The 19,937-nt window shown below is 42.4% G+C and overlaps 1 protein-coding gene across 1 annotated transcript; it reads right to left on the bottom strand.

Moving 5' to 3' along the window:
• Positions 1–4,058: 4,058 nt before the first annotated feature.
• On the bottom strand, positions 4,059–19,937 carry snx2 (sorting nexin 2). Its single transcript, XM_083673206.1, has 15 exons — positions 19,765–19,937; positions 17,122–17,239; positions 16,684–16,838; positions 16,422–16,488; positions 15,371–15,414; positions 14,825–14,966; positions 14,458–14,536; positions 13,311–13,386; positions 12,122–12,235; positions 11,228–11,321; positions 10,646–10,851; positions 9,989–10,132; positions 6,523–6,603; positions 5,616–5,687; positions 4,059–5,297 (listed from the first exon to the last, which is right to left on the bottom strand). Exons 1-15 carry the CDS (start codon positions 19,879–19,881, stop codon positions 5,247–5,249), a joined length of 1,560 nt encoding a protein of 519 aa, XP_083529332.1. The 5' UTR covers positions 19,882–19,937; the 3' UTR covers positions 4,059–5,246.

Below are 19,937 nucleotides of genomic sequence, written 5' to 3'. Positions count from 1 at the left end.
CTTCTTTCCCTCAGAGCGACCCATAAAAGAGGAACACTCTATCTACTTTAAAAAAAAAAGAGAGTTGGATAGATACAAATGGACAAATTAATAAAAAGACCAAGTAAGCACCAGAGGAAAGGACGTGCCTGTGTGACAGTGGCACCGGTCCCCCTGGGAGGACCAGTCAGAGGGAAAGGTTGGGCTATCTGCATAATCATTACGGAGCGGACAGGAAGTCATTTTGCTAGAACAATCAATGTTTTTTTTAAGGAATCTTAAAACAAGGGAGTGCTTTGAAGAAGATCTAGTGGTCGGTCCCTGAATGGCCATGTTGGCGTTACTGTCTGAAGCAATTGAGTGGTGACATGTAATCATGAAAACAAATGCTCCAGAAATGAGAGAGCCTTAATTGTTTCAACAAATTAGCTTATGAACAAGGCTTCTAAATTTCAAATATATCAACTGTAACATTTGCCTAAAACAGAATCCTCCGCAAACAGAACGGCAATTGAAATGTGTGTGTGTTGAGAAGACATGGACGACCCTAAAATAATTGATAAAAATCTCTAAATCTCTTAATAACTTTGTTGTTATTTGACTAAGAGTACTCTGCTCTACATTATTTTACTATTGAGATAATTCCAGCAACACACTAGTTTCTGGTGTATGGCAGTACCTAACTTAATGGGCCGATTTCCTTCAGGTTTAGCCCAAATGCATCTTCCATGGAGATTTTCTATTGAAAATGTTATTTGGTCCAGGACTAAGCTGAATCTATGTCCGGGAAACCAGCCCTGTATCATCCTAAGTGGTGAGACTCTAAGTTCAGACGCTCTCAAACTAAACACCAGAACTCCTTTATACAGTAAACGCTGTGGCCCCTCTTACACACAAAACAGTGTTCCAGCGTTGACCCTCTTATTTGTAAGAGCAGATTGAACCCTGGTTTAATAGTCACCTATATGGATAATATCATAGTCACCCTCGTATGGATAATATCACACATCTTCTGCATTCACCCAGAACAGAGGGAGCGGTGAGTATCACGGCCGTGGAGGTTATCTGGGCTCATCTCTCCTGACCCCTACGACCCCCGCGAGGAGAGGGCCACTGGCTCACTGAGCAGAGGAATTACGCCTGGAACTGAACACACCAACACCCCGCCACAGGGAACCAGGGGGGGTCATTTCTCATAGAGGCACAAAATGAGTAGGCAAAAGATCATCGGCGGGCTCAGAAGGAGCTGTGGTATCAACAGATAAGAGAAAGAAATGAATACTATTGGGGTGTGAACTTCATCCACCCTCTTATCTTTTACTACATGAACTCAAGACAGATTTCATAGAAATTTGCGAAATCAGGAAACTCTGATATCGTGTAATCTATCACTGAGTTGGCTGGGGGAGCTAGCTAGACATTCTCTCTGCTTCGGAGTGCAAAGTCAGGACGAACAATGTTTTTACTATCATTTCTGTAGTAATAGTCTTTATTTATATACAGTGTAATGCTACTTTCAAGGTCAAACAAATAATATTTGCAGCATAATTGTTTACAATTTCTTACATATACTATACAATTGATATCCCTTTTTGGTATGCCTATTGAGACCTCTTTTGAATAATCTGTACTGTATTGTCAGCCTGTGCAACTATGAATGTAAAAGGTATTGAAACATCTATGCAATGGGCAGGCAGGTTAAACCAACACACATTTTGCACAACAGGAATGACATTGAAATCCGTGGGAAAAAAATCACACATTATGTAATATCTACAATCTTGCATAGGTACACAACAGCACATTCATATTCTTTGAAATGTATATTTTTCTCCAAGATCACGTTCCATATCGTCCTGATCTTGTGGATAAATAAAACACAGCAAGAGTGATAATTATTTACTGATGGAGACCGTGAGAAGACAAATGTTTGACCACGCAGACGTAGTAGAACAACCTAGTCGAGGGTTGGTGGAGGAGAAGAAAAGAAGAGGAAGATAGAAGAGAGGAGGAGAGGAGGAAAGGAAGATAGAAGAGAGGAGGAGAGGAGGATAGAAGAGAAGAGGACATTTGCAAGCAAATTATATTTTTTGGTCGAGCTGGCAGGGGTGTGCATGACAAACTGGTGCAATTTCAGCCATGTCGCAGGAGCTGGGTGATATTTGTCTCACGTTGGCAAGGGTTAGTTTCCTCCTGTACGTAGAGCCCTCAGATTTGAATCGCTAGGGGATCCAGAGGCCTTCTCTTGACAGGGCACAAATAATTACAGTACACTCCTTTCAGTGTAACTCTATTATATAGCTTTCCTTATCTGCGGGCTGGGGGTGTACTTGATCAAGTAAGGTCACTGTATTTTGACCACAACACACCATAACACTGCTATTTGGGGATATGATAAATAAAGTCTTCGCTAGACAACATTTTTATCTGTTCTATAGCTTTTTGTTCATTCTGTTCTTTTTTACTCTTGTGTTATAGTGTGTATACACACACACACACACACACACACACACACACACACACACGGCTGCTGAGGGAGTGTTAAAACAGCGCAGGGAAAACATAGAGAGACACTCAGGTTGTTTTTTGTGTAATTGATGAGTCATAATAAATGTCCCTACATTATTGTAAACCAGCGGTGAACAGCCTGTGATGTCAGGATAAGGTTTGACCTATAGGAGGCAGAATATGCTTATCTAATGCTATACGTATCCAGGAGATCACAGTGACTCTGCTACAATGAAACTTGAAACTAAACATGCACTATTTACACGCACAAATGATGGACAATTGAATAATGTTATTGACATTGTATGTATGAATAATTATATATCTACTCTATTAATAGTAGATATAATTATATATCTACAATCGATGGAAACATTTCACCCAGATATAGAAGTTGGGGGGGGGGGGCCTTGATTTAATTACAATAAAATCACACTGAAACAGTTTAATAGTAAATATATGTGTTAAAACAAGGAGAACAACGGGAGTTTTTCCTGAGTGTATCCTCTGTCTCAACAGGCTTCTCTCTGCTCGTCCCTTTTGACTAAGACTCTCCTGCCTTATATCACATTACCATATAAGGCTAGCAAAATGTGTTTCTATTGGAAACACCTGTTTTTGAACAGTATAAAACTCGCCGTGGTGATTCCCTGTTAAAGCGCTGTGTTGAGGGCTATCAGCAGTGACACAGTCCCCTCACATCCAAGCCCCACGGAGGGGACACACTGCCTGTCTCTCATAATAAGACCCAGATATGAATTTCCTCTTCACAGACAGAACCTAAGCAGTGACTAAATATGACAGCTTGTCAATAGGGTGACAGCCTCAATGCAAAGCGCTGCGCGGTGGACTTTTTGACAGCGTTCGGGAGATGTATATGCATTCAGAGTTGTGAACGCTTGACAGGACGTGTCAGAGGTGAGGGTGATTCAGGAGTCGCTGGATTCCAAAGCCGTCCAATCGCGTTGGAGATATCTCAGGAGACCTTTGACGTCGGCCAATAAGAACCGAGTTGTGGCTTGGCCACTCTGCTTGTTTGGTTAGGGTTAGTACAGGGGAGGCTGGCGGAGGTAGAAATCGGAGGACGGGCTCCATGGAATGGAACGTGTTTGATACCATTCCTCATTCCATTCCATGCATTACAATGAGCCCGTCCTCCGATTTCTACCTCCACCAATCTCCCCTCACGTGTGTTTGATACCATTCCTGATTCCATTCCATGCATTACAATGAGCCTGTCCTCTGATTTCTACCTCTACTGGTACAGTACAAGTGTTTTATTCAGCATTATATATGTCATGTGAACAACTGGACATGTAATGAGATCACTGAGAAATCTGCTAAGATCATGTGGTTTACATAGTGAATTGATGCTGTAGCTGATAAGTCAATTACAGCCATGGTATGTTGGTCAAGTGATAAAGATTCTCTACTCTCACCCTCTCTCTCTCCATCTATCCATCTCCCTCTCTCTCTCTTTCTCTTTCTTTTTCTCTCTCTCCCCCTCCCAGTTCTCTCCCTCTCTCTCAGATATAAGACCTGACAAAAAAAAGCTAAACATTGCAACCCAATACTGAGATACATTCCTTTATTATAGAATTAAAGTACTCAAATGTTTGCGGCAAAGGAATGTAAAGTCAAAACAAAAGATTACAGTTAAAAACAAAATCTATTTAGACATGAAGGCATTAAAATGAGACAATAAAACAAATCAATCAGTCAGTCAATCAAACTCAAATCTTCAATCATTGCAATCAGGTGGCAAAATAAACAATACAAAAAATCATACTGGAAAATAAGACTGAGCAGTAGTGTTTGATTGAAACAGGGACGAAGACCCTAATTCAACCCAGTGCAGATAGTCTAATATTCAGGATAACTCAAAACTACGATTCCTATTGTGAGGCAAGAGAGCATGTTCAATTTAAAAAAATGCAGTAACATTGTTTCAGTTTGACACTGTAGGCATGGTATGGTTGAGGACATAAATCCACACATTCAGGGTTGACACGCAAGAAGAATCATGTTTTCGCGTTATCCTGGAGACGCCATATCGACAATTGACTGAATTATGGCCTTAGTCCCTTCTCACAGTCCTGGGGGCAAATGTCTACAGACAGGAGGGGGACACTTTACATGACGCACACCCTTATGAAGCGTTATAAAGCCTTATGACATATTCATAGGACCGTAGAGATGCATCATAGCGTCAGAGCCTTATGAAACAGTATGCTAAAGGGAGGAGGTGCAAGAGGCTCCGGAACTTTTATACATTCTCAATTTGTGCCTTTTGCGTTTAAACCCTTAAGTTTCATAATTCTCTGTATGAGTCTGCAACTATGAGGCTCCATGAATGTTTATAAAGGCTACTGTACATGACACTGCATAACACTTCATAAGAAGAGCGTAGGGGTTCAAGTGCAGTGTGACCCCCAGAAAAGGACGGGTGTCTCGTTCGTGAGACGCTGACAAGGCAGAAGAACAGATGGGGGGTGCAGCCAGGCGAGCTAACTGTAAAAAAATGTAAATGTAATGTGAGCTAACAGGTGAAATTAACAGTGGTTTCATTTGCAAGTCAAAGTTGATTTTGTTTTCTCCTCCGTGCGTGCATCCTGTCGAAGGTGTGTGATTTGGACGTAAACAAAAGGAAGAGTGTGATCATCAGACTGGGGGTGCAGGTGGGTGGAGGAGGGGGTGGGGTGGGGGGGGGGGCGGCGGACGGACGGGGGGTGCGGGTACAGGTCGACGTGGGACGTCCGTTATGCGATAGCTTTGGCTTCTGGTAAGAACGCCTCCCAATATTTTATCAACTGTGGTACAAAGGACAAACGACAGTCATAAATGAATGAATGAATGACTGAATGAATTAATGACTTAATTAATTAATTATTAATTTCGTCTGTTATCATTAATGATTTAGTATGGATCTTTGAGCCATGGCAATGCTACTGACACATTCACATTAACACATTTTTGTGATATTAAAGTGCACATTTCCCAGTCAATAAATCTATATTTCAGCAAGTAAGATCAATCACTAATTATTTAACTAAAATGACACTCAGGCCTCCTCACATTAATAACAATACGAGTCCATAACACGGATGAGCTGTCCTAGCTGACCGTACCTGTTGTTGTGTCTGAACCAGCGACTCCAGGTATTTGATAATGACAAGTTTGAAGTCCTTCACCCGCTCTTTCTGTAAACAGAGAAACATAGCCACACAGCTTAGACAGAATAACAAGAAAATAATTTGTTTCTAATTATTTCAGAAGTTTAACACTCCCATATGTTACTCCTCCTCATGACGCACACCCAAACAAACATTCACCGCACAAAACTGACATGGAAATGTTCATATTTGGCTGTCAAACTTGATTCCACAGTATTACAATTGACTAGTGTCCCCATCATCCCAGAAACAGTGTGGAAAAACTGCGCAGGTTAGAAGATTTATTTAAAAAAATCGATTTGCAGCTGTTAATGAGTGGTTATGTTTGCCAGGTTATTTCTACCAGCACACGTCTCAAATATCAAAGAAAAATATCTTATCTTAAAAATTGCTAAAATGGCTATATTTACAATACAAACTTGCTATGTTTGTCCCCAAATAGCTTTGTTGTCATGGTATTCTTTGATTATGATTCAATCACTTTACCAGCAAAATCTTTAAACATAAGTGGATTAGGAAAGTATTCAGACCCCTTAACTTTTTCCACATTTTGTTATGTTACAGCCTTATTCTAAAATGGATTAAAATTCATTTTTTCCCCTCATCAGTCTACACACAATACCCCATAATGATAAAGCAAAAACCGTTTTTTAGAAATGCTTGCTAATTTATTACAAATAAAATCCATTTTAGAATAAGGCTGTAACATAACAAAATGTGGAAAAAGTTAAGGGGTCTGAATACTTTCCGAATGCACTGTATAGAAATACACTGAGGGTGTTTGATGGTCATTGCGGCTCCACTCCTAAAACCTCTTCAACCTTACTGACATTTCATTGACTTCATTGTCTACTATACATACCTCAAATCTGCTCAGTTCTTTCCGGATGTTTTTTGAAATCTGCTCAAAGTCTTTCTCTCCTTGCTGGACTTTCGCCTCCAACTGAAGAGACAAAATGACAAGTTCTCTCAGGGGAAGTTCTTTGCCTACAAACGAGTACACACTACATGCCAGTGGAGGCTGGTGGAGGTAGAAATCGGAGGACAGGCTCATTGTAATACATGGAAAGGAATGAGGAATGGTATCAAACACACGTGTTTGATACCATTCCTCATTTCGTCCCATGCATTACAATGAACCCGTCCTCCAATTTCCGTCTCCACCAGCCTCCCCTGCTACATGCCTATACACTACAGGACTAAACTTACTGTATGTACTACGTAACCTGTAAATATACTGTTACTGGTCAGTTACTGTACTATGAATAGGACTATACTAGTCAGTTACAACTGAGAAAATGAATTGAGATTGAAATGAAGATATTAACATTCTCAAGAGGACCAATGGGGTAAAGTGTACACTGGATAATGATAAATTAGCATATTAAAATGGTGAAGCAATTAATTAATAAAAAAACAAAACAATGGTTTGAATTAGGAAATTAAGGCAAGACAGTTTTTACTCTTACAAATACAAACAATCTTGTGCTTGTATATGTAAGTTAGATTCACATGGACACAGTATAATGGTTCAATTTCTTTAGATCAATTTTTAAATATTTATAATATATATATATATATATATATATATATATATATATATATATATATATTCAACACTATCATATGTGCAACTCTCACTCTCACCCAAATCATAATTTTCCATCCCAAAGCGAAGAATCGCTAATTTGAATCGTTCATTTGTCTATTGATATCATACTGTAGGTTCCAATGGTGAAAGGCTCTTTTGACAAACATCATAGCCATGTGACACAGACAAGGCACTTGGCTGGGTGCAGCTGTGTGATGCAACAGAGAGAACTCAGAATGATGAAGGGAAGAAAGAAAGAAAGAAAGAAAGAAGCGTAGCTCAGGGTCCTACCTCCTCTATCTCCTGGTTGGAGGGCATGGCAAAGGGAAATGCAGAAATTATAGAGGCTGGAAATGCTCTGTGCTCAAAGTAATCCAAACATGAAGTCACTGTAGCCAAAACACAGGCGGCGGGCTAGAGAGGGGTGTATGATTCCTCTGGAGGGCAGAGTGAATGGGCCCAGGCACACAGCCAAGCAGCTAGCATCTAACACAGTCTTCAGTGACGTTCCAGAATAGCTTCGTAGCACTAAGATTGTAGGTAACGTATGGATAGATAATCTTAGTGCTACGGAGGTTTCAGGAATTAAACCCTGTCATGTCCATGTGTGGAAAAAGTACATTTTCAACTTAAAGAATATTCTGTCTAGGAATATCACCAGTAACATGGTATTGTTATAAAACATTTTATTTTAAAAACTACCATGACCCATCATAGTGGGAAGCTGTCTGCAGTACTCATCACTGACCAGAGGGGGCAGTATGGTTCCAGCATTTGTCAAATTTCAGTATCAAACTTTCTAAGCAAAGTATTTCTTAGATCTGCTTCATGAAAACTAAATAACTTGTGTCTGAATTGTGTGTCTAATTCATCAGGGAAAAAAGTAGATTTTTTTTTTTTTTACTTCATGATGTCAGCAAATGAATGAACACACATACAGTAGGGAGAAAGGGAGAGGGGCAGCAGGAGAGAGGGATGGAGGGAGGGAGAGAGAGGGACAGTAGGAGAGAGGGAGGGAGGGAGGGAGGGAGGTAGGGAGAGAGGGAGGTAGGGAGAAAGGGAGAGGGGCAGCAGGAGAGAGGGATGGAGGGAGGGAGAGAGAGGGACAGTAGGAGAGAGGGAGGGAGGGAGGTAGGGAGAGAGGGAGGTAGGGAGAAAGGGAGAGGGGCAGCAGGAGAGAGGGATGGAGGGAGGGAGAGAGAGGGACAGTAGGAGAGAGGGATGGAGGGAGGGAGGGAGGTAGGGAGGTAGGGCAGAAGGAGAGGGGGAGGGAGAGGGAGTTTACTGAAAGAGTAACTCAAGAGTGTTCTCATGAAGCTATTGTAATGACAGTTTGATGAAGAAATACCTTTTAGTGAATGACATGTTGTGAGGGCATTGTTATAAGCAATGGAAAATATGATGATTGCATCTAACAATATTAGTATAATACATTTTCCAAAAAAGCAAATCGCCAAAAAGAGGGTCAAGTTGAATGATGAGATCACCAGAAAACAACAAAGACACATTTTTTTAGCAAAACAATACACAGACTATGCTTTGGTTGCTAAGCTACGTCTAGGAGAGCGACTACCGATAAAAACATTCCACCTTCAAGTTGAACACCCAGTCAGGAGGACATGAATGAGGTTTGTTATGAGAACATGCAACAACTCTCGTGCAGGAGAGGCTGGTGTGTTTGATACCATTCCACTCATTACAATGAGCCCATCCTCCGATTTCTACCTCCACCAGCCTCCCCTGGAGGACATGAATTAGAGATTAGTTATGAGAATGTGCAACAACTCTAGTCTAGTCTAGTCCGGTAAATTAGAAGACTGGTGCCAATGATCTTCAAATAGTTCTATATAACTTCCTGGTTAAACTCCCTAATTTACCCACTTGGACTAATTGATTTTTAGTGGACTAACAATCAGTTGCCTGGCAACATGCTCCGTTGGTATGATGTAAAGGAACCTTTTGGCGTCGGCCAATAGAAAATGGACCCCTTCATTGGCGCCACTCTTCGTTATAGAACACTCTGATCTAGTCTAGTGTGTCAAATGAAATACAGCTGATGTTCTGAGTGCTGCCCTGCCCTTGGTGTGCTCTTTGAATGTAGTCAAGGTTGAAAGGAAAGAGAAACCCACACACCGCTCCTGCTAGTATGACTGCTCTTTATTTAAGCTTTACATATCGATCTTGGCCTTCGTCAGACCTCTGAGGCAGACACGTAGAGCTTATATAAAGAACAGTGATACTAGCAGGAGCAGTGTGCAGGTTTCTCTTTTCTTTCATGTTATTCAACTGTTACCTTGCGCCTGCAACAAAGACAGCTCAGATGTGTGAGTGTCCTTTTGAATTTAGTGAAGGTTGAAACAATTTACGAGACAACCTCTCCTGAATAACAGTGTTTAACACCGCAACTTAATAATGTCACTTTAATGTCCACCTTTGTAATTTTGTGACATTCTTGTCTTCATCTCAACTTCTGGGGGCAGTTTTCCAGACCTGGATTACACCAGGGGAGGCTGATAGAGGTAGAAATCAGAGGCCAGGCTCATTGTAATGCATTGTAATCCATTCCATGCATTACAATGAGCCTCTCCTCCGATTTCTGCCTCCACCAGCTTCCGCTGAATCACGCCTAGTCCTGAACTAATATACACCAGGCATTTGAGTCAAGAATCAGGAATAATTTCCGTCTAGTAAGCCAGCGCTGTTTGTGTCCAGTCTGTGAGGCGCCCCCTCCTCCTACCTCTTTGATCTCGTCCTTGGCCTGCTGCAGCTTGTCAGGCTTGTTGGCAAACAGCAGCTTGGCCTCCGCCTCTCTCTTCTTCTGCAGCAGAAGCTGTGTGTCCTGCCACTTGGACCAGGTCTTCATCCTGTGGTCAAACACACCCTGGAGGAACATACAACGTACATGGGCTTAGTGGTCAAACACACGCTAGGGGACAGGAACATACATGGGCTTAGTGGTCAGAAACACCCTATAGGAACATACACTAGGATGGGCTTAGTGGTCAGAAACACCCTATAGGAACATACACTAGGATGGGCTTAGTGGTCAGAAACACCCTATAGGAACATACACTAGGATGGGCTTAGCGGTCAGAAACACCCTATAGGAACATACACTAGGATGGGCTTAGCACATGTGTTCTCTGCTAAACACACAGTTCAAATGATTTGAATTGGAAGTGGCTTTATTACATTGGAAACCACACTTAAGTTAAGCAATGCATGAAATGAGGCCTTTATAAAGGGGGTAACAGAGTTGGTTTGGGTATCCCCTTGCTTGCCTGACACCGTATGACTTTTTCTAGCCCTCCGAACTAATGCCCTGAGCTTTAGCTCAGCGGGATAGCACAGTCCTATCAGAGCACCAATAGGCCACGTGTTCGGGGGGGCTAACCTTGACGGCGGTGATGAGGCGTACGTAGTCCCCTAGCAGCTCGGAGAACAGGTAGAAGTCGGCGTAGGCCTGGTCCTGGTGCAGCTGGTCGATCTTCTCCTCCACCTCCGCCAGCTGGGACAGCGCCCGCGACAATGCCGTGTGGTCCTCAGAGTTCCCCAACATGGCCGCCGACTTGGCGAAGGACGCCGTGTTCACCGACAGCTCTGGGGGAAGGGGGAGGGAGGGAGGGGGGAGAGAGTGAGTGTGAGAGTGAGTCGTACTTTACTTACAGACAATACACCCAAGACACCCCACACAATTGTAGCGTGTAGAGTACAGAGTATGCTATTGTACACTGGGTACAGAGACAGGACTCATTTACAAAGGAGTGTCAGACCAGAGACTCCACACTGGATAGCACAGCTGTACTGCCCACAATATAGATTATAGCATAGTATATCAGTGGAGTAGAAATCGGAAGATGGGCTCATTGTAATGCATAAAACGGAATATGGAATGGAATCATACAATGAGCTATCCTCCGATTTCTACCTCCACCAGCCTCCCCAGGTACAGTACATAGAGTATAGTTGTTGTTACCTTTCCTATGGCAGACCAGAGACTCAACACTGGCATGTAGCTTCCTCAGCTGCAGGTCGAGGTTCTCAAACTGCTGCTGCTTCTCTTCAAACCACTGAACACAGAATATATGAACTTCATTGGTTCAATTTACATCACAAAACATACCTTAGTCACAATACATTGTTGGTTCAGTTCACAAGGCAACATATACTACCTCAGTCACAACAAACCATTGGTACAGTTCACAAGACAAAAAAAACATACTACCATAGTCACATCACATGCTGAATCAGAAGTTCAAAATAATACAGTCAAGCAGAAGATGGTGTTTTTCCACAGACTTCAAAAGGATTGTACATTGAACATAATAACTAATTAGTAAGTAAAGAAATGCCTCAATGTTGATCAAACATGTGCTACATGCTTTGTTTTACATTCAACCTACTTATGGTGAAAAACAGGCCTTGCAAACTAGGTCTCCATAAGTAAAATGCTTTAATATGACAAACATTTCAATGAAATGCTTTTAGCTGGATATATTATATACTAAACACATGTAATAGACTGCAATGAAGTGTAAAATAATAATAATAATAATAATAATAATAATAACAACATCGCTATCGTTTCTTCCCAGGCCTCTTGTCTGTGTCCCTTCCCTTCTCTCCTCTATCTTTCCTCCACCCTCCCTCTCCTTTACCTTCTTCTCCTCCCCTCTTCCCTCCTTCCCCCCTCTCCTTTCCTCTCCTCCCTCTTTCCTCCCCCATCTCCTCTCCTCCTCCCTCTCCTCCCTCTCCTTCCCTCCCTCCCTCCCTCCCTCCCCCCTCCTCTCCTGTACCACACAACCTTAGGATTCAAGCTGAGAGGCTCATTAATTCGTCTCATTATTCAAGTCCAGAAATCAGTCCTCACCGCATCCGATTCATTCATCTTGATTGTCATCTTGTTGACAGCTTCTGCCGCTTTGTTTACCATCCTCAATATTCCGGCTCCGCTCAGCGCCTGGGTGCTAACCGCGCGAGGCAGCTGGGAGAAAATGACAAATAAGGGCAAACAAACCGGTTAACAGGCTGGCGCTCCGGCCCCATCCCGCAGGGAACGTCGCGCCGGGAGGCAGTGTGGGGTTTTCTCCACTCCCATAGATTTCAATGCTGCCGCATCTCATCTAATGCATTTCACTGGGAAAACTCTCCCAGGGAAAAGGAGCAGGGGAACGAACAGAGGGGGACGAGAAAAGGAGCAAAAATAGCTTTCAATTCCTCCCGACCATTTATCCTGGAGTCGGAGCGTTGCATTCCATTACCCCGGGATGAAGAGCGTTATTTGGGAGGAAGTAGGAACGTATGGATTTGTTAGCGGTGACACGACCAGGCAGTTTCACACCACTGACATGTCTGTCTAGGGTTGGGGTCAGTTGAATTTCTATTCAGTCAATTCAGGAAGTAAAGTGAAATTACAATTCAATGACTGCAGATAGGGCAATTACTTATTGCTCAATAAACCTAAATAACTAAATAAGTTTTTTTTACATCAAATTGACCCCAACCCCGATGTCTGTTATTGGTATACCACCTAACTATTTATAAGAAGATGGTTATCACTTATAAACATCAGAGTGTTTTTTTATAAAGGACAATGAAATTAAGGAAAATGTTAACTAGGGCTGTACAGATTAATCGATGAATGCTTTAGTTGACAACAATTTTTTTCCCCAAATTAATCTGATTTCTATATATCAGACCAAGAACAAGAAGTTAAACCTAGAATGAGTGACATGGAGTACACAAGAGAGTTTTATCAAGGAAGCTCGATTCAAGCAATACGCACCCTCTTGTCCTCATCCATGGGAATGGGAAGGGCTATCCACACTTTTTTCATTGTTAATTTGTAATGTATATTTTACTCCCCACTCATTGCTTAAGCACCACTTTAGGTGAATTTTCCAAATTAGATTAATTAGTAGATTCATCAACTAATAGGAAAATATTAATGAACACATTTTTTGTTTTAATCGACTGACAGCCCTAACTCAAATTAACTTAAGTAAATTTCAGCCATTTTGAATTGGTTAAAAGACGTAGGTGAGAGTGTGTGTCCGTACCTCTGTACTCTCCAGGAACTGCATGACATCAGTGTCCTTCAGCAGGATGGGGTGTTTCACTGTCCTCATCAGATACCTGTGGAGAACAACAAATAATTTATATTCTATTTTAATTTAATTTATCCCTTATTTTACCAGGTAAGTTGACTGAGAAAAATGTTCTCTTTTACAGCAGCGACCTGAGGAAGAGCCATCATTATACTGTATATCATAACCACCAAGACATAGTCAATACAGAAGTAAGGGTTTATGGGGAAATAAATAAAACAATACCAAACAACTGATTTGTGATTCACATTCTTGTTGTTATGAAATGTGGAAAGCTGCACTACTGTTACGCGTTTGCATTAAACCCGGCGTTACTAGTCAGAGTGTAAATGAACAGTGTTAGCCATCAGGATCCAGTTCTTTTCCCACTGAGGTCTCGGAGCTGACATCCTGCGCTCTCGTAAACACTGACCTTCATGTCAATCAACCGGCTGATAAAAAGGGCAGACAAATGTCAGCCGCGGCTCACTTAACGTTCATTTTTATTCCCTTCATCAGAACGCGCAAAACCAGCAAGAGGCAGGCAGGCAGGCAGGCAGGCAGGCAGGCAGGCAGGCAGGCAGGCAGGCAGGCAGGCAGGCTGCAGATGTCAGGCTAAAGCTGAATACCAGCCGTGTCAGAGAGCGTTGTCCATAAGATAGCATATAGGACAAAGCTCTGGAGGAAAACATCAGTGTGTGTGTGTGTCTCAATATGTGTGTGTGTGTGTGTGTGTGTGTGTGTGTACCTGAGTGTGTGTGTGTGTGTGTGTGTGTGTGTGTGTGTGTGTGTGTGTGTGTGTGTGTGTGTTGATGTTGACAGCAGCTCAGCCCAGGAGCACCTGTGATAATTATTTACCTAATATTTCTGGTTAACCTTTCGGCCACAAAAGAGCAGAACAAGGATGCTCTTTAGACTGAGGGGGATTTTCAGGTAAAAGTTTAATGTAAGACATGAGGGCTGCCTGGTCTGACAAGATCCCCATCTAACAAGCCTGAGCACCAGAGGAATCGCTGCCTGCTGCAAACAGACGTGTGCAACATGTATCCATGTACGTGTCATAATGATCATGAAAACTAATTAATCTTTAATATTGATTTTCAGCGGTCGACTTCTGTACCTTTCCAAAGCGGATCTTCTCTTCTCCACAAATTCTGCGGACGACAGATCCTCCTTCCCTACTTTGACCTTGGTCATGCCTGGGGACAGAGACACACACACACAGAAGAACCTGTTCACTGCCTGCACGACACTGACTCCTAATGCAGACCGGATAATATGGCTATCCACTATCCTTTTTACTATTCTTGACGACACTACTACAGTCGTACAAAATATTACAAAGGAGCTATTGTGGGCTATATACTACCATACTATACTACCATGACACTACCATAAAAGAGATTCACTGAAGTCATAAAAAAAATATGATTTTGTTTTAGTAAATCATAACTTTTAGAGCCACGATCCGGAAGGTGTTCACCTACCCACAATGCTTTTCTCTGGGGCGGGCGGGACTATGTAGCCTATGTGCAGGTACTTGGAGCCCAGTTTGCTGTGCAGACCCAGGAAGTCACTGAACCTCCTCTTCACTGAGAACTCATTCCTGTTGAAGATCGTCATGGAGGTCTGGGAGAGAGGGAGAGGGGAATAAAGGAGGAGAGGAAATGAGAAGGAGAAAATAGCAGAGGAGAGGAGAAGAAAATATCAACAATCGAAGGAAGGCAGGGGTGGGGGATTACTTTTTAATTCCAAAACTGTCCTACAGCTTTTAATTTACTGGCTCACACAGTATTATAATTCTATTAGCACTGTAATAAAACTCACTAATGATAATAACTGTAACCATCTTCAGATTTATAGTGTATAATCACATAATTTCAAGGACAGTTGCATGAGAACACATAATAGGCAATAAATTCAACATTTCCCTTGAGTCTGCCTGTCAGCTTCAGATAAACCTTTCTTTGAAAGTGTTTTTGCAAAACAAATTGTTTTGAAACTCTTACAACGTGGAACAGCCTTTTCCTTACTTTTGTTGTTACTTTGTAGGCCATGTACGCATTCATTCCATCGCCTTAAAGAGAAAAATAACAATAAGCAAACGTTAACCAAAATCCCCACAACTACAGCTCAGCTCGCTATACTTTAAACTGGTTGTGTGGGGCAGGACATTGTTCACATTAATGCACCATCTGAGTTTACGGACAATTGACATCACAGCAAAATAAATAAAACAATTGCAATGAATAAAACACAGAGGGCTGGTTTCCTGAACACAAGATTAAGCCTAGTCCTGGACTACATCCCATTTTCAATAGATAATCTCCTTTAACATCGCTTTTTAGTCTAGGATTAGGCTTAATCTGTGTCTGGGAAAACAGGCCCAGACAGATATACTGGAATACTTAATCTGTGTCTCTTAATCTGAGATATACTGTACACCGGTAGTTCAAACACTACAGATACAGTATACAGTTTGTAACCAGGGAATACAGCAGCTAGATCTCTGCTCCCAGCAGCAGCTCAGAGCTAACCTAACAGCAGGTCCTGTTTCTAAAGGTCTATTGATTTTAGAAGGAGCAGCCTCTCCTGTGATGACCTGTTAGCAAGCCTCTGACCACCTGGTACGTACGCTGTAACAGTCCTACACTTCACCAGACCACTCTGTAGACAGCAGGAGAGGCTGGTGGAGGTAGAAATTGGAGGACAGGCTCATTGTAATGCATGGAACGGAATGAGGAATGGTATCACACACACCATTCCTTATTCCATTCCATGCGTTACAATTAACCCGTCCTCCGATTTCTACGTCCACTAGCCTCAACTGGTATACTTTCCCATAGGGAATACTGCAAAGCCAAGCTGTGTTAGAGGAGCAGGCTTGAGTCAGAATAATACTTCTGAAACGGAAGGGCCCGAAATGGGAAGTCAGTGGGTCAAGAGCCTTGCTTTTGAACCATCAGCATATTTCTGTCAGCAAAGGTACATCTAAACATCATAGTTCACAAACTGTAGTAATTCCTAACCAAAGAAGAGACTGTATACAGTCTAATGGTTGTTAACATGTTGGTTTTAACTCACCAACTTTCTCCGGATCGGACACTGATATATGCATGTCAAAGAGGTCAGCCACCTCCTCCTCTTCAATCTGCATGGCAACACAACAACATGAACCAAATGTTTATGATGAGAAATATAACACAACATTGTGTGTGTTTGTGTGTGTGTGTGTGTGTATGCGCTTGTGTTGAAAAGTACATGTGAGACTTAAATCTTTTGTGTTTCAGCCATATTGGAAAGCAATCGCATGGTCTGTGTCTGTGTGTCCATGTCCGTGCGTTACCTCATCCATGGACGTGTCGAACATGTCGGCGTTGCCCAGGGTGAGCCGTGGCGTGATCATGGTGGTGGGCGTTACCGGGGTGATGGCGGGGGAGGGACCGTCCGACAGGATGGGCTCCCGTTCGGGACTGTCCAGAGACACCTCCTCTGTGGCCTCTGTGGACACACACACACACACACACCCAATGGTCAACACACCTCTTATACCTGTGAGGTAAAACTCTTACTATAGGAATTCCATTAGAACTGCATATTAGCCTAGTTGAGTTGAGTGTTTTTTGTTATTTAATAAGTTGAATACAGTAGAGACTGCTCCTCACTCCATTGCAATGCAATTAAGGTACAAGGCCATGCAACAACATTGTAAGGACCAGGGCCACATCCATCCAGCTGGGAGAGCTGTTTGAACAGGTACATTCACAGGTTGAGTGATTAATACCTGCAAACAGATCCTCTGTGTCATCGTCCAATAGGATGTCGGTTTGCTTGGGTCCGTTGGAGTTGGTGCTGATGTCCTCTGCAGGCATACTGGCTGGTTCTGGAGATGAAAGGTCCGACTGCAAACCAAACAAACAACAGCAAGTCAATAAATATGTTTATTTTCAGTAAATAGAGAAAGCCCCAAAAATAAATTCAAATCACGACTTGTTAATTGGCTGTACAGTTAAACACATGAATCAAAACCAGGGAACAGCAAAGTAAGATTTAACGTATATGCCTAAATGCCTAATACAATATTTTCAATGGTGGAAAACAATTTGGCAGCCTGTAGACAATAAGTAACCATTGCATCACGGTTCCATCACATGTCCTCAGATGACCCAATCACACCACAGATATCTGAGCTGCAGGAAAACTGTGTCAACTTCCAGTGAAATATGCTGTGCAGCTGTAAGAAGATACTGCAATAATAGGGATATGAATCATGTATGAAAGAAATCATGAACTCACAACTTCCTTGACAATGTCGATATATGCCCTAGTGGTACAGTAGGTCAAAAATTTAACTTGACAAATGTATAACATCACAATCTATATATATGTTCCACATGTGTACAATGATGTTGACTCAATAAACCGAGAAAAGTTTAAAAAGAAAAAAACACGACCACACAGGTTTTCTTGCTACTTCACGTTTATCTAAAAAGATACCAACGTTTCAGCCAAAAGACCTTCAATCAGGGTGTTTGTGACCTAAAAAATAGCCAAAGCACTAAGCTGCTACTGTCTCCATTAGAAGAAGTGAAACTCAAAGTGATACGGGTACTGTCTGTCTGTGACCCACAGTCAAGGTAAACAAAGCTGTGTGATTTTCACTTGTTTAAACTCAACAACCACCTCCTTGTTACTATCAAGCCCTGAGGTTTTTCCAATTGAGGAAGAGACAGAGAAAAGAGTTGAGGTAAGGGGAAAGGAGAGGAAGCAGGAGTGATAATGGGACGTTTCCTCCCTCACGACTCAGCACAGGATGGGAGAAGAAGAGACAGGAAACTCTCCTTTGGTATCAACGACTGTTTGCTGCTGACTTCACAATCTGAGTTCAACTCTGACAAATGAAACAACTATAGTGAGCCTAACCTCAATTGAACTACAGTTACTAGGCCTATACAAGTCACGTGTTAGCCTAGGCCTTCAAAGACTTCAGATTGAAAACAGATTGATTCAACACAGCCTAGGCCTGTCCCTGGTTTTGATTTGAACAGCAAGTAGCCTAGCCTAAAGGTCTCATTGCGAAATTGAAATGTGTCCCTTTTACTTTATTGACTAACTTGGAGCAGGATCCTGCCACTTCCTGTCCAGGGAGGCGAGGATAGACCAACTGACAGAGAGGGGAGGTAGGTCAATAAAAAGTGCACTTAACCATGGTCCACTCCTCTTATAAAGTGCAGAGAGGTCAGCTTAGTTAATGTGTACGTTCGTCATTGTTCATTTGTTTATAGGACGTTCACCTGTTTATATGATGTTCTCAAGGACTGGCCTTGTAATAAACACACTTGGCGTTCTTTTCACAACTCCTCAAGGGATGTCTATGACTGACTGGCTTGACACACCAGGAACTGTGGTGCTACATTTCAGAAAGGGTCAACTACTACTTTGACCAGTGATGACACTTCCTAAAAAGTAACAGCTGTTTTCCAGAAACTGGCTGTTATGCTACAACAGAGCTTTCCTCCTTACAAGTTGTGTGAGATGAAATCACCACTGTGTGTGCAACTCTGCAGTGACCAGTTGTGTCAATAGGCCTTTGATCCCTCAGCTACAGCCTACATCCACCCACTTGAACATACCTGAAAGCAGTGAATTGATATGGTAGAATCATTAAGCTTGCTGCTCATAAGACACGAGCTGAACACATCACAAGGACATCAGTGTGATTACAAATGCAGATGTTCAGGGCTTGTTCAAAGCCACCAACATACTAGGCCTATGAGGGCCTCAACTGTCATCTAGCAGGACAAGTAAGCCTAAACTACACTCCAACTGATGGCCTGCTGGGACCTGACAACACAGAATAGTTGCCTCAACATTGTGCACAATAAATTCTATGAGTGCAATGTTTTCTGGTGCATTACACACCAATGAATGGCCCATTGAAATAAAATAGGCCTGTGAGCAGCTCAATTTCTCATTTGGAGTTAATCCCACATCTATACGCTTCCTAGTTGCAGGATAGGACGACCAAAGCTGTGCCACACCTGTGGCAATCACCTGATGCGTTGTACACCCGGAAAACAGTCAAATGCGTAGAGAGCAAACGAGGTTTCAGTATTTATGCGTTGGTCAGACGCAGACATGATCCCCTTGAATAGACCACCTCCCTGTTTGCGTACTTGGCTATCAGGACAGTGAGCTTGCCAAAAATGTCTATTCACAATGATAATTAACTGCAATTGCGGCTTAGTTGCATAGCTTTAATCCAAACACTCTACAATTCCCGTAGTATGACATTATCATACATCTAGCAGCATCCAGCTCACATAAGGAAGGTCGCTTGACAGCACTCCTAACTTGGCTTCTGTTCTATCAATGAACAGCATCACGCCCCGTGTTGCGTTTGGCAAGTCGACCGCATCGCTCTTACCTCTAGGGTATTGGTCGTACTGACAAAAAGGTCCTCTCCATCCTCAAGCTCTGTGAAGTCAGTCTGTTCAGCATCTGCGGACAGCGGTGGCGGCTCTCTATCCTCAGGCTCCGCCATCTTCCTTCAGCAACAATATCCGCGACCGTGCGAGAAAACAATCGACTGAAGCGGAG

This window comes from Argentina silus, assembly GCF_951799395.1.
Source record: "Argentina silus genome assembly, chromosome: 7".
NCBI classification, from domain to species: Eukaryota; Metazoa; Chordata; class Actinopteri; order Argentiniformes; family Argentinidae; genus Argentina; species Argentina silus.
Note: the sequence above shows the minus strand (reverse complement) of the source record. Positions and strands in the feature narration are given on the sequence as shown.